The 15,663-nt window shown below is 40.1% G+C and overlaps 1 protein-coding gene across 1 annotated transcript in view; it reads right to left on the bottom strand.

Moving 5' to 3' along the window:
- Nucleotides 1-15,663, bottom strand: part of hibadhb (3-hydroxyisobutyrate dehydrogenase b) — a 144,619-nt gene that overhangs the window by 89,822 nt on the left and 39,134 nt on the right. The window contains exon 4 of the mRNA XM_078239879.1: nucleotides 12,385-12,506. Coding sequence (XP_078096005.1) covers nucleotides 12,385-12,506 — 122 coding nt within the window. The remainder of the gene's footprint in view (nucleotides 1-12,384; nucleotides 12,507-15,663) is intronic.

Genomic DNA, 15,663 nt, shown 5'->3' with positions numbered 1-15,663 from the left:
GTAGTAAACTAATAATTATAGTGCCACAAAAAATGTATTAGATCATGGTTGCCAGCTTAATCGACGTATCTGTCGAGCCAGTGAATTGCTTTGAGTATCAGTCTAATGAACAGTAGAACCATTAGGGTTTCAGTGACCAACTCCCCAGTTGGTAGTGTAAAAGGAGAGAGCAATGCAGATCTCACTCACCCAAAATTGAATCAAAATTCCAACAGAAAATGGAAACGCCATGTTAACATTCATGTGCTAGACAAAAACAACTGACATCAGATAGAACGAGAACAAATGCACTAATGAGTGAGAAAATGCCACACAACAGGCTAGAGTACTTGTCAACCAGAAACAGCAAGAGCCCACAAGGATGTCAGAGATAGAACGTCATAAAAAATGTAAAGATAGTACCAAAGAGCACAACACAAAAAGATTTGATTTGATTTATTGTCACATGTATTGACATAGTGAAAAGTATGGTTTCTTGCGGGCTCTGCAGACAAAGCATACCGTTCATTGAGAAGGGAATGAGAGAGTGCAGAATGTAGTGTTACAGTCATAGCTAGGGTGCAGAGAAAGATCAGCTTAATGCAAGGTGGCGTCCTTAATTATGCTGGCTGCTTGGCCGAGACAGCGGGAAGTGTAGACAGAGTCAATGGATGGGAGGCTGGTTTGCGCGATGGATTGGGCTACATTTACGACCTTTTGTAGTTTCTTGCGGTCTTGAGCAGAGCAGGAGCCATCCCAAGCTGTGATACAACCAGAAAGAATGCTTTCTATGGCGCATCTGTAAAAGTTGGTGAGAGTACATCAAAAGAATACATCAGAAACAAGTGTTGGTGAGTCATCTGATTTGGGGCTACCACAGCAATTTCTGATGGGGGGGAAAGCAACATTTTCCAAAGGTAAAAACAATTGATCAAACTCTGCACTTTTGTACATACAGGGGCTCAATGAATATGTGCAATCATTTAAAAAGCAACAGGTAAGCATAGCTCCATAACACCATGTTATTTTGCACAGCATCATCTATTGGCCCATCAGTAACTTCTAATCTTCGTAGCTGCATGTGATCTAAAACACCTTTGAGTTGATAAAGGAAATAATATAATGCAATGTTAGAAATCATTCTAATCCAGTAAGGTAGACCACTTTCACAGTTGCATATAGCTCATATCATTTAGAACCAAATGAGATTCTTCAATGGCGTTTCACTAGAATTTCCTACTGCAGGATTGAGAGTTAAAAGAACAGGGGAGAAATCAGTTTAAACTCCTTCAAACATGGGCAGCAATAAATTCAAGACTATGTGCTGAAGAAAGATTTGTGAATCTGCTACCTGGTCAATTAATCCTCTGCAAGGAACCTACTTTGCTTAAAAAGGACATTAACTGAATCTTTGTCCAGTATCATTGCTGTTGGGTTTAAAATAATCTGAGTTAGGTCTATGTTTGAATCGTACTTTTTCTAACAGCTCCAATTGCTGAACAGGTTTGGCTACAATGCCATCTGCTGGTACTATATACATGAGAGTATTAACCTTAATCTCTTTCAATGGATTATCTTCACACAAGTACATCTGCATATTTACCACATTTCTGCACCAATGTTATATTTATAGATACTTTATTCCAATGCATTTATTGATATTGTAGTGAAGACATTACTTCTATATAAAGAAAGCAACTTATTCTTTCCCAGGAACTCAACAGCATTAGAATGGAGCATAGAGTACAAAAGCAAAGAAGCTATGATAAGCCTTCGTAAAACACTAGTTCATCCTCAACTGGAGTATTGTGTCCAATTGTGGATGCAACACTTTCAAGAAGGATGTGAAGGCATTAGAGAGGATGCAGAAAAAAAACTTATAAGAATGGTTCCAGGGAGGAGGAACTTCAGAGTCTTGGGTAGATTGGGCAAGTTGCAGCTGTTCTCTTTGGAGAAGGTTATGAGAAGACTTGACAGAGGTGTTCAAAACCGTGAACAAGTATATAGGGAAAAACTGCTCCAGCTGACAGGAGTCAAAAACCAGAGGACATTGACTGAAAGTGATGGGCAAAAGAGGCAGTGACAATGAGGTCTGTAAGGCACTGCCCGGGGGCAGTGGAGGCAGATTTAATCAAGGGTTTTTAGATAACAGTACAATCATTTGAAGGGATAAATTTTGCATGGCTATGAGAAAATGAGGGTGGCACAGTAGCACAGTGGTTAGCACTGCTGCTTCACAGCTCCAGGGACGTGGGTTCAATTCCCGGCTTGGGTCAAAGTCTGTGTGGAGTTCGCACATTCTCCTCGTGTCTGCGTGGGTTTCCTCCGGGTGCTCCGGTTTCCTCCCACAGTCCAAAGAGGTGCGGGTTAGGTTGATTGGCCATGCTAAAAATTGCCCCTTAGAATCCTGAGATGCGTAGGTTAGCGTGATTAGCGGGTAAATATGTAGGGATACGGGGGTAGGGCCTGGGTGGGATTGTGGTCGGTGCAGACTCGATGGGCCAAATGGCCTCTTCCTGCACTGTAGGGTTTCTATGATTCTAAAAGTTAGAGGTGCGAGACTAGATAAGCTGTTCTTGCGTGTTACAGGCACTGACACAACAGGCTAATTAGCCTCCTTCTGCACTGTAAGCATTCCATGATTCTAGTAACTCCCTCAATCTTATCTGAAATTTTCAGGCTTGTAAATTAAAAACCAGGGGTCATCTAGTTCCTAGTTTCAGATCTGGCTGGCCTTTGTCTTCACCCAACCTTGGAGGGCCTTGCCCTTCAACTTGATTTCTCCATATTATTTCAACTAGGTTGGCAGCTGAACTAAACTGAGACATTTTCATTTAGAAAAAAGTTTTCTTTTTGTATTTGAATTCACTTGAAAAACATATATGCAAGTTAGCTGTACAACAAATTATTGGAGAAATTCAACAGAAACATGAAATTCAGCACACAGAAGGTAATGTGGCAGCTATGCCACTCCACATAGGGGCTGAGTTGTATTTGTCATGGTTGCTGATGCCCATTTCCTTTTAAAACATTCCGCGCTGTTATGTGCAGCAATGCACCAAGTCAGGGAGGAAACTGGAGCACTCAACAAGTGTGGCCTGTTTCATATGGCCACACACATTTTAAACACTCGCCAAAAAAAAAGGTTTTCCTTCCCAAAGTGGGTAGTGGGAGGGAAGAGAAAGATTGGCTTTCACTGGTAACTTGATGGGGCTGTTGCAATTCACTTCATGACAAAGTACCGTAGCAGTCCCAGTGAATCCAGCATTATTGCAGATGCACTTGCTCAGATCTTGATGGAGATAGATACGAAAATCCGAGTACAACACAACCATTAAAAGCGTTGAAGCAAAATCCACACAGAATTTGCACTCTCTTTAAAACGGAGTCAGTCTACAAGAACATGCACTCTGACAAGAGAGATCTGTGTCTACAAATCTTCAGTTATTATTCAAAAAGGGAATAAATTGCAGGAAATGTTATGTAAAAATGTGGAACAAATTGTGCAAGAATATACAGTTCCTGCCTCATTGTTTAAATGATGTGGCATCACCACAATATTAAGTTACATAGGCTCCAGTAACAAAATGCTCAAAAGGTGCAAATTTGTGAACCAAATACAATTACATTTCACTTATAAAATGCTTTAAATTTTAGTAGCTTTTTTGAGATTTGGAGAATAGCATATTTAAACTAACCAACGCAGTCACTGCTGCTAATTGTTAAAATATTCAGTCACACGTAGGCATGTATGATCACATTGAATTGTCGTACATTGAACTTCTCTGCCAAAATTCAATGTCCTTCTTGCTCATGAACAAATCCAGTGCTGAGTTAGCCAAACTTAGCAAGGAATGCTAAAATTGGTCTCAGCACCAGGCCACGGGTATTACTGTTCACTTTTATTCTCCAGTGATTCCTGCTGGAAAAAACACACGCAGCCTCATCAAGGAAATGACATGATTGAATTCAGTTGTGACAATGCCCAAAGTTGAATAGCCTGCCATCATCCATGAGAGCACAAACGGAATGGCTACTTTAACATAATAACAGGAGGCTATGAACAGCCATGGGACTGTAACTTCAGCATAATATCAGAAACGCGGGGGCGGGGAGGGAGTGGAATGTTTTCTGAAACAAAAACTGATTTTTGGGACATGTCCATCATGGTTCAGTACAGTTACTCATGGAGAGCCCTGAATATTGATTGAGAAACCAAGATGTTCTCAAAATAATTTTGTTTAAACAAACTTCCAATCTTACAGTAGGAGCACAGATTAAGAATTCAGCATTTTCACATAATTTCACATCATCTTAGGTTACGAGAATGCATCAAAGTCAGGAAGACACACTAAACACGAGATGGAATATGCACATACATGGAAATCAAGTGAGTGCAGCAGTAGGTTCACTTGTGACTCTCCTCCCCTCCCCCCCCCCCCCCCCCAAATGACCAAATACCTGATAACACCAGCAGTCAGGATCACACTTGAAAAGAGACCACTTGAGTGAGGGGAAGGAGTTTCTGTGGAACTCTCCACTCCCATTGTTTTGTTTCTTAAAGACTGGATTAGTTGTAAGTATTCGCATTCCAACCATTATTCATGTAAATTGAGTCTGTGTCTTATAAGTTCTGTTTGTGAACAGAATTCCCACTCACCTGAAGAAGGGGCTCAGAGCCTCGAAAGCTTGTGTGGCTTTTGCTACCAAATAAACCTGTTGGACTTTAACCTGGTGTTGTTAAACTTCTTACAACTTTTTCCTGACATGACTCAATCCTCAGAAGTCGCGAACAGATTAGTAAAAAGATCATGGGTCAAGGAGGAGAGGATGGAGGAGGATGAACTGAACTCCAAACTTCCACTGACAGTATCTCCCACCCCTGCAAACTCTGACCACTGAGTAAAGCAAACCACAACATCCTACCTTCGACATATAATGCCATTCCTTCACTGTCACTGGATTAAAATTCTGCAAATACATCATAACCACAAAGGCCAAGGCAGCACCATTTTACCTTCTCAGGGGAACAAGGGATGAACAATAAATAGTCACATCCAGAAAACAAATTTTTAAAAACGTTCCCATGAGTACATAGAACAGTGACTATTCTGCATAAGTGAAGACATCAATTCGACTTCTCGCAATCAAAGTCCCAAGTGAATGCGCATTGAAATGTTTTTCTGGGTAAATGTCTGGAGACCAAACTGACTACAACAGTTTGGGATGTATTATCTTCAGAGCCTGGTCGATCATTTGATGGTATTCATTACATTTTCATTTCATGATTCCAACTGAGATATAAACTAATGCACATTGTGGCAAAAGAGAAAGATGTATTGATTGTTAAACTAACATACTTAAATGATGCTTCATCTAATTTAAAGTACTTCTCCAACATTCTTGAATGCTCATGGTTGATTTCTGTGAAATAAGTTTACTCCTTCACTATCAGGCTCATGAAAAAAGTACATAACATGCCATGCATTGGTGAATCCTTCTGAAAATGTTTATTCACAGCAATGATAACAGCAACTCCTCTTAATATACCCATCAACAAAAGGTCAGAATTCAAAATCTACAAACAAAGGGACTTTGGTAAAATGCTTCAGAAATTAACGTACATGCATCATTATTCATGATTAAGGCAGAGCTTTCAACTCAATTTACCCCAAGTCATAAAGAAAGTAGCCTGCAGGAGTTTCCAAGTTCTGTCAGAGATTTACATCTACAAATCTCAACTCCAGACCAGGCGCCAGCTGATAAACAAACAATCTAAAATCAAGGGCCACACGATCCCCATATCCTAAATTTTATGGACTTGGAGAGGTAATTTACAGCCCTGCTTCATTTTCCACTAAGTCCTAAGTTGAGTAAAGCTGTCATTAACTCATGTTAGAAGCCTCTAAAGTAATCTTAGCATTTGATGTGTACAATACCAGACATCTCCTTAAATCAATGACAGATTGATACGATTATGTGTGTGTGTCTACTAGCTATCATATTAAAAAAGGCAATCATTAGAATGTACTGATTTTGGCACTGAAGTAAATAGGTACCATTTGAACTTCCTAAACTCTATTTCAAAGCAATTCAACATACAAAGTCATGCTAAAAATACAAATGCTTCCTGTACAGAAGTTAAAGTTCCGCCAAAAAAACAAAAATTCCAGCTCGTCATGAAGCCAACTGAATTTTTAAAAAATTATTAAATCTTTTACAGTCCATTACTATCCTTGCTGATGAAACCATAACTAGCTGCACCACTGATAAGTGGGTTGGAGCTTTCCCCACTTTAAAAGAGGAAGGTTGTGCCAAAAAGAATATCAGTTTTCCCTGGATAACAAAACAGACATGTGGCTGGTTAGTAACTGCCAAAACTTATTAAACACATGTGAGGCAGATTGCGTGGTGAGACCCTGCCAGAAATTGAATAAAGAGAAACCAATAAGAGGTGAATCTCTCAGCTAGAATATTTTAACTTATTTGCTCTTTTCTGCATATACATTGCTTAGTAACCTGCATATATCATCTAATAATAACAATTCAAGGATCAGAAAGATTTAATTAATTAATACTCATGGGTAGAACGTAGATTGAGTTTTTTTTAACATAGAGATTTACCATTGGGACATTTACATTAAATTGCACACAAGAAAAAATGTTAAATGCATGCAAACCTTTCAAGAGTAACATCAAAGTTAACACCAGACAGCAATAAGTAATGAATTCCAGTATGTTATTAAAACAATGTCGCATGACTAAGAATCACTTGCCAGTATTCCACCTTAATGGTCTAAAAAAAAACTAAAAAATTAAAAATGGCTTTTTGCTTAAAGTCAGTGTGCCTGTAAAATCAGTAATGCAGAGGGTGTGAATACTGCCCTTTCACCTCAAAACTGGGTTTGAATCAAGCCCATGGTTTAAAATCTGCTCTTAGCTGCCAAATAGTTCAGCAAAAAAAAAAATACTGCACGATATGATTATGAATCATAAGGTCAATTACTAATCTGTACTTAGATGATCACACAGCCAGGAATGTGTTCAGGTGTTGCCATTGATCACGGAGTCTCCAGACTGGTTGGACAACAAAATAATTTGAGAGAGAAAAATGGAATTGCTGAATCTGCTGCACTTGGCAATGGAATGGTGCTGCTGCCCTTCACGGCCTGGACTCAAGTATGAAATTGAGCAATGTTCCGGCAGCAATGACCAGTGAAGCAACTTCAAGGGAAAGTGGTGTCGGGGAAAAAAAATCATGCAATATTCTGAGAAACAGCTTGTTCAATTAGTGAGGCCTGTTTATAAGACATAGTATACAATTACCTATCCAGCACTGGGGAAGGAAAATGCTAGTGAAGTGTTTTGTCCATTGAAGCTTTTCTGGGGAAGGGAAGTACAGTATTTTCAGTGTTATAAATAATTGCCTTTAAAATGGGTTTTGGACAATTATGTTGACAGGTAACTTCGCAAAGCAGGATATAAAGTCTCATCTGTCATTTTTGTACTGAGACCAAAAATAAAATGTTATTTTACCAAGGAAATACAAAAAAATAGCAAAAATTCAAAGCTTCTTTTGGAATTGGCCATTTTATTTACTTTGTAAAATATTATTGATACTAATAGACTGCAAGGTAGTATTTTGTAGTCCAGTGTTCTGAATAATGCATCCCATCTGGGACCATTTTTAAATGGAGAACCTGGACACAATTAAGTCAGCGGGCAAGCAGCAAAGTATTGTTGAACATATGAGGAAAAGCTACCATTGTTTTAAGAGCTGAACTTCTCTACATCACAATCAACAGCAGCTTTGAATGCTACATGATTTTCAAAAATTACATTTAATCTAACTATGGATAACTACACCAGCAGCAGGCAAGATCTTTATGAAGAGTCACGAGAGAACAATAAACAACTACGCTTTTAATCTATACCAAGTTAGCTGGTCTCAGCTGGGGCAACAGTAGGCATGTCATCAGTGGTATTAAAGCCTCAGGTCAGGAAAGGAGGGAGGAAAAGGCCAGAGCTCTGTTCCATTATCTGGTGACTCCTGCTGGAGCCATGTCTACGTAGGCATCAGTAGAGGGTCAGGTTATAGTATCTACAGGGTCAAAACAGTCAACATACATTGACAACATTCTACTATTTAGACAAGGTACCACAGGGTGCCTAAATACATAGAACCGCACCTCAATAAGGAATTAGCACAGGGGTTTTAATAAGAAAATAAAATACCAAAGGTTTTCAGAACATTATAATAGCCAGAGATAATAGATATCCCTATCATTTAGTGTTATAATCAGTGCAGGGATCGACACATTTAAAAGTAGCATTTGAATTTCCAGTTACTATCTGGAAGGAGCACACACCAAGATTTTAAGTTTTAAGACTTTTACTGTAACAAACAAACTAAAATCAACATTACAAAGCATTGTTCAGTAGGCAACTGATACTAAAGGTTTCCCCATTTAACTTCGAAAAGAACTGAAAATCCCCCACCATGCTAATACTTTATTCTGTCTCCTAAGTAGACACCTTACTCTCCTGGGATCAGTCCACAGCTATTCTCCACTCCCAATGTCCTGCCTCATTTTCCGTTTCCCATCTAGATAACTTCTAATCATAAAACTGACCAGCTGTTAAGGATACACTGCAGATTCATTTTCTCTAGCCCAGACTAGGTGAATCTTTCAACTTCCCATAAAGCCTCACAAACTTGCTCTCTTCAATCTGAGTGCAAGCATTCTGTATGGTGAACAATAGGGCCAGCATTTTCTCTGCTTCAGACGCAGGTCTGACTGCTTTTTGTTTTCTCTGCGCACTTGCTCGCTCTCAGATTATTGCATACTGACTTTTGGTGAGAGATTCAGGTGTATCTTGGAAAAGCATAACCCAATACCACAATTGCTTTTGTGTGGACCATTTCCCTAAGCTCATCTGTGTGGCAATGTGAATCACATGGGCATTGTATCCTGGTAGAAATGCTAATGAACTCCATTCTATCTTGGAATTAAACAGAAAGTCTAAAGTTTACAAAAGCAAAATACTGAAGATGCTGGGAATCTGAAGTAAAAACACAAAATGTGAGAAATACTTAGCAGGTCTGGCAGCATCTATAGAGAAACAGAGTTAATGTTTTCGTGAAAGATCATCAACCTGAAAAGGTAACTTTGTTTCTCTCCATCAATGCTGCCTGACCTGTTGAGTATTTCCAGCATTTTTCATTTTATTTCAGCATAAAGTATAACTGTTTATGAAGTCTAACATTCCTAAAACCTTCCTGTGACTTGGAGGCTACCCACAACCAGCACAGATGCCCCTGTAATCGTCCATAAGTGTGAATACCTTGCACCTTCAGCAAGTCTTTTGACTTGGGCCCATCTTGTTCCCATAGCAACCAAGCCACCCAAGCAAAATTCGGAGCAGATCACATGACCCCCCCTTCACTACTCGATTTTACCTTAAACTAAAGAGATAGTCCCCAAAACATGACAATCTTATAAACTATTTGTAACATTCTCCATTTCATTGTTGAATTATTAGTTATTAATCATAATACAAGTGTCTATTTTAATTAAAGTTGGTTCAAAAATCGGGCACATTTCTAATCAGCAAATTTTTAAAATCTGGTGCCAAATGTGCAGTTGATTTCCCCTCAGCACAATATTTCTTAGCTTAATTTAAAAAAGTGACAAATGCCATTAAAAGTCTATCAAATGCTTTTGACAGAACTACACATCTGGTTCAAATGTTTCATTCAGCAAGAAATATTTTCCTATTATAGTCACAGACTCTCTTCGTTGACATACCAGGAAGCTGTTTAACCAGTTGCCACTTAGTCAAGCACCATATTTTGCAGAATCTAGAGTACAGATGGGCACCACATGGCCCACTATTCTGGATGCAATACTGAAATTATTGACTCCAATCCCAATAGATATGTATTGTGAAACATTCCATATTTTTATAGCCCCCTGTGTGACAAAATTTTAACTCTCCCCTCCCTTTATTGTAAACTGATGATACTAAGTACTTGCCTTATTGAGACAGGTATGCAAAGAACAGAAACTATCACTTTTTCCCCTCTCATAAAGGTTCAGCTGTTTTAGGTCTCCGCAAAGTTCAGAAATATTACCTCTCATTCCCGGTGTTATTCCAACAAATTATTATGGGACAAATATTCTTCAAATAAACTTCCCAGATTACATGCAATACTGTCAACTGCGACCTAACCAACATCTGAAACAAACTTATTCAACATTACTTTCTTGTTTTCATGTTCGATGTTTCTACATAGAGCATTGTCAAAACCTAAGATCCCCTTCCGCAGTAAAGCCTGTGAACCCTGTCCACTTGGATTCAGGCTACAGGAAATTTCTCCAATGCTGCCAAATCCTTGCATATCCATCCCACTTTTGATAAACTGCAGGATCATTGCGCCAGTATGTCAAACCTCAGACTCACTCTTCAGTGACACAAATGCCCAGAACCATCCCAAATCAATACTACCCTTTTCAGTACTGCTAAATATAGGACTATCAAACGCCAACAAGTGTATGTTGTGTACCACCTGTGAATCAACAGCATTTAAAAATGTCAACAGGTCAAAAATTACTCGGGTATTAGAATACATAGAAAATTAAGGCAGCTGCTAGCGTACAGAATTCTGAAAATAATCCCACAATAAAATAAAATTTGTTTTTGTAAATCATTGGCCCTGATATTATACCCTCCATTGTTTAACCTCCTTATTATCGAACACCAAATCTCATCTCTTTCTCTGAATCTGCTGATAATATTCCAGTCTTGCACATGCGACAGAGAAAATGCACATTTAATTCCTGCAACATTTCTTTGACAGTATTTAAATCACAATGAATTATGTACCCACATCTACCCTACAGTTACCTGTAATCGAGTCTGGTCTTCAAGGTAGGGTGGTACTTTGTCCTGGTTGTGCATATTAACAAATCAACTGGAGAGTCTTAAAATCAAGTTACTGGTCCAGTATGTCCAGCATTTCCTTCCAGCAAATCTCAGACTAATATAATTTACCATTCGCAACCAGGTCCCCAAACGCTGTCCCAACCCTGAGCACACTAAGCACATTCCCATCATTGCCAACAACTTGGCTATGGTTCTTTAAATGGATTTTCAGTCCTTTTAAAGTACTAGAATTGTTGAAAATGAAGATTGGAGTTCAGTCTAGTGGGAAGGGTGAAATTACTCACTTGTATTCATTGTAGAATAGATTTCACCAAATTACTGGGGAGAAGAAATCTGTTCTTTATTCGAGAGAACGAGGAAAACTCATTCAGTATCTCCCTCCTGCCATCTCTTGCTGATGCCCCATACCCACAATGCCATACAATGCCAACTGAACATGCCCCTGGTCCTTCCAAGTCTTCACTGCTTTTGCATATTACTGCATACTATCACCTTCTCAGTGGTTAGCACTGGTGCTTCACAGCTCCAGGGACCTGGGTTCGATTCCCGGCTTGGGTCACTGTCTGTGTGGAGTTTGCACATTCTCCTCGTGTCTGTGTGGGTTTCCTCCAGGGGCTCTGGTTTCCTCCCACAGTCCAAAGATGTGCGGGTTAGGTTGATTGGCCATGCTAAAATTGCCCTTGGTGTCCTGAGATGCGTAGATTAGAGGGATTAGTGGGTAAATATGTAGGGATATGGGGGTAGAGCCTGGGTGGGATTGTGGTCGGTGCAGACTCAATGGGCCGAATGGCCTCTTTCTGTGCTGTAGGATTTCTATGATTCTCAACAACAATATCTCCATTACTCCCCACAATTGCTAAGCACAGTTTATACTAACTACCTGTTATCTACAACACCATCCATTTCACCTTCCCCTGCATCCCATGCACCAACCGACCAGATAAAGGTGAAGGAATGGTTCCACGTAGTAATCAAAACTGCTGATTTATAATTCAATTAAATTGATATTTGATCTATTGGGTCGCTATAATTTTTTGCATGCCACATGGCATCCCCCAAAATCAACCAGAAGCTCAAGAGAATTTTGGAAAATTCAGACAGAGAAGTCTATTGCTACCTACCCCAGATGTCCTTCTCCTGGTGAAACCACTACTATCCACTCTCCCACCACTCACCACATGAAAACTGACTGCTACAGCAGAAAGGGTTCCAGAGATTCTTGGCTGACATTAATGGACTCCCTTCAATCAGAAGCCTCAACCCAAAAAATTGGATCAGAAACTGGATCATCAAAAGAAGCTTCCTACCCCCACTATCCACACATTAATTTCACCCTGAAAAGGGAAATGCAGGCCTTGATTTCTGGTCAGTCAAATTTTGTGGCTCTCTCATACTGGACAGTCTTTTTGTAGACATTATCTTCATGAAAATATTCCTCTACTTCTTAAGCATACATACCTCCAGACACAGGCGCATCCATGAACATTGCTCCAGTCTTTTCTGCTGCTTTGGACATTTCTTTAGAAACAGCAGGGTCAATAGTGCTTGAATCAATTAGCAATGAACCTTTCTTGACTTTCCTGGAAAGAAAATACGGAAAGTTAGTTCAAGGTCTATAGACTTCAAAACTATTGAGTACGCATTCACCAGAAAGAAAACATATCAAGACAACGTTCTTAAAAAAAACCTTCTCCTTAATTTCCAGAAGACATCAACTGGGCTAAAGTTTCAGTGGCATTTTTTGCATTTACAAAAAGCTCCTGTGATGGTCAGAAGGTTTTTCCGCCATGGAGGACATCACAGCTGAGCCTGGTCTTAATAGCACAAACCACAAACACACGTTCCACTAAAGGTCACTCGGCAATGATCAGGAGAATTCTCTGAGGTATTAAGATAACAGTGTATAGGGCAGGTGTTAGGAATGCTGTTGTGGGAAAAGTACCACAAGGTCAGGCTTGAAGGTTTCAAGAATACAGTTCTATTTTAACGAAGCTTCGTGGAGAAAAGGCACTAACAAGCAGCAAAACCTTCTCTCAATGAGACAATAGGAGCAGTCCATCTTTATGCCCTTTACACAATCGATGGACCGGCATCTAGCCATTACCACATCGTTGTAATCAAGTAGGTGATCGATCGTTAACACATTGTTACAGACAAATACAGAGATACAGACATGAACATGTTAACATCGCATTGTCTTAGGAATGGATACATTTCCTACGTCAGTGGCTATCAATGGTTTTTAGTTTCGGCCTATTCATATAGTAATTTACAGTAATTGGTTTTTCTGCAGATATGTATTCCCGATCCCACCTGTAGTTAATCTCATTATCTTCCCCTATTGTCCTTATCTTTAAGCCCTGGCTGGCTTCCTGTAGGATTTGATTCCTGCATGTTTAACTTTGGATAGCTGTCTGTCCTTTATGTTTTAATCTCAGGTGGTTGTCTGTACTGAAAGTCAGTGCCTGTTTAATATCTCTTTCCCAGGTGACTGTTTGTGTGCCAGGCAACCATCTTATGTGTACCCATCTGTATATTTTTCCTCCTTCAAATACCACAACAGACATTGGATCATCAGAGGAATAAGATATGATGTTATTAATGGACCTATTTTCACAGGAAAAAGGTTGCCACATACAATGACATATCATAAATTATGTTGAAAACTATCTTTCCACTTTCATACAATGCGTGTCTTTGCCCTTCCTACACAAAAATAATTTTACAAGTGATTTGTCAAACGTATTTATGCATCGTGCCCAGTTAAAAATAAACACTGAAGAATTAAAGACTCAATTATTACTGTAAAATCCTGCATCCTTTCTTAGCGGTTTCTGGTACTCTTAAGAAGAATTAAGAATTGTTCACAATTTACATAGGTGATTTGGAGTTGGGGACCAAATGTAGTGTGTCAAAGTTCACAGATGACACGAAGAGGAGTGGTAGAATATAGAACATAGAACAGTACAGCACAGAACAGGCCCTTCGGCCCACGATGTTATGCCAAGCTTTATCTGAAACCAAGATCAAGCTATCCCACTCCCTATCATCCTGGTGTGCTCCATGTGCCTATCCAATAACCGCTTAAATGTTCTTAAAGTGTCTGACTCCACTATCACTGCAGGCAGTCCATTCCACACCCCAACCACTCTCTGCGTAAAGAACCTACCTCTGATATCCTTCCTGTATCTCCCACCACGAACCCTATAGTTATGCCCCCTTGTAATAGCTCCATCCACCCGAGGAAATAGTCTTTGAACGTTCACTCTATCTATCCCCTTCATCATTTTATAAACCTCTATTAAGTCTCCTCTCAGCCTCCTCCGCTCCAGAGAGAACAGCCCGAGCTCCCTCGACCTTTCCTCATAAGACCTACCCTCCAAACCAGGCAGCATCCTGGTAAATCTCCTCTGCACTCTTTCCAGCGCTTCCACATCCTTCTTATAGTGAGGTGACCAGAACTGCGCACAATATTCCAAATGTGGTCTCACCAAGGTCCTGTACAGTTGCAGCATAACCCCACGGCTCTTAAACTCCAACCCCCTGTTAATAAAAGCTAACACACTATAGGCCTTCTTCACAGCTCTATCCACTTGAGTGGCAACCTTTAGAGATCTGTGGATGTGGACCCCAAGATCTCTCTGTTCCTCCACAGTCTTCAGAACCCTACCTTTGACCCTGTAATCCACATTTAAATTTGTCCTACCAAAATGAATCACCTCACATTTATCAGGGTTAAATTCCATTTGCCATTTTTCAGCCCAGCTTTGCATCCTATCTATGTCTCTTTGCAGCCTACAACAGCCCTACACCTCATCCACTACTCCACCAATCTTGGTGTCATCAGCAAATTTACTGATCCACCCTTCAGCCCCCTCCTCTAAGTCATTAATAAAAATCACAAAGAGCAGAGGACCAAGCACTGATCCCTGTGGCACTCCGCTAGCAACCTGCCTCCAATCTGAACATTTTCCATCCACCACCACCCTCTGTCTTCGATCAGACAGCCAGTTACCTATCCAATCGGCCAACTTTCCCTCTATCCCACACCTCCTCACTTTCATCATAAGCCGTGTGTATGACATCAATAAATCCATGTGTATGACATCAACTGCACTACCTTCATCTACACACTTAGTTACCTCCTCAAAAAATGCTATCAAATTTGTGAGGCACGACTTGCCCTTCACGAATCCGTGCTGACTATCCCGGATTAAACTGCATCTTTCCAAATGGTCGTAAATCCCATCCCTAAGGACCTTTTCCATCAATTTACCAACCACCGAAGTAAGACTAACCGGTCTATAATTACGAGGGTCATTTCTATTCCCTTTCTTAAACAGAGGAACAACATTCGCCATTCTCCAGTCCTCTGGCACCATCCCCATGGACAGCGAGGACCGAAAGATCAAAGCCAAAGGCTCTGCAATCTCATCCCTTGCCTCCCAAAGAATCCTAGGATATATTTCATCAGGCCCAGGGGACTTATCGACCTTCAGTTTATTCAAAACTGCCAGGAAATCCTCCCTCCGAACAAAGTGTGCAGAGGACATAAAGTCTGCAGGGGGATATGGATAGTATGAGTGAGTGGGCAAGGGTCTGGCAGATGGAGTACAATGTTGGTAAATGTGAGGTCATCCATTTTGCTAGGAATAACAGCAAAATGGATTATTATTTAAATGGTAAAAAATTGCAGCATACGACTGTGCAGAGGGACCTGGGTGTCCTTGTGCATGA

The sequence above is a fragment of the Mustelus asterias genome, chromosome 2 (assembly GCF_964213995.1).
Source record: "Mustelus asterias chromosome 2, sMusAst1.hap1.1, whole genome shotgun sequence".
Lineage (NCBI taxonomy): Eukaryota > Metazoa > Chordata > Chondrichthyes > Carcharhiniformes > Triakidae > Mustelus > Mustelus asterias.
This window is presented reverse-complemented; position numbering and strand designations above follow the sequence as displayed.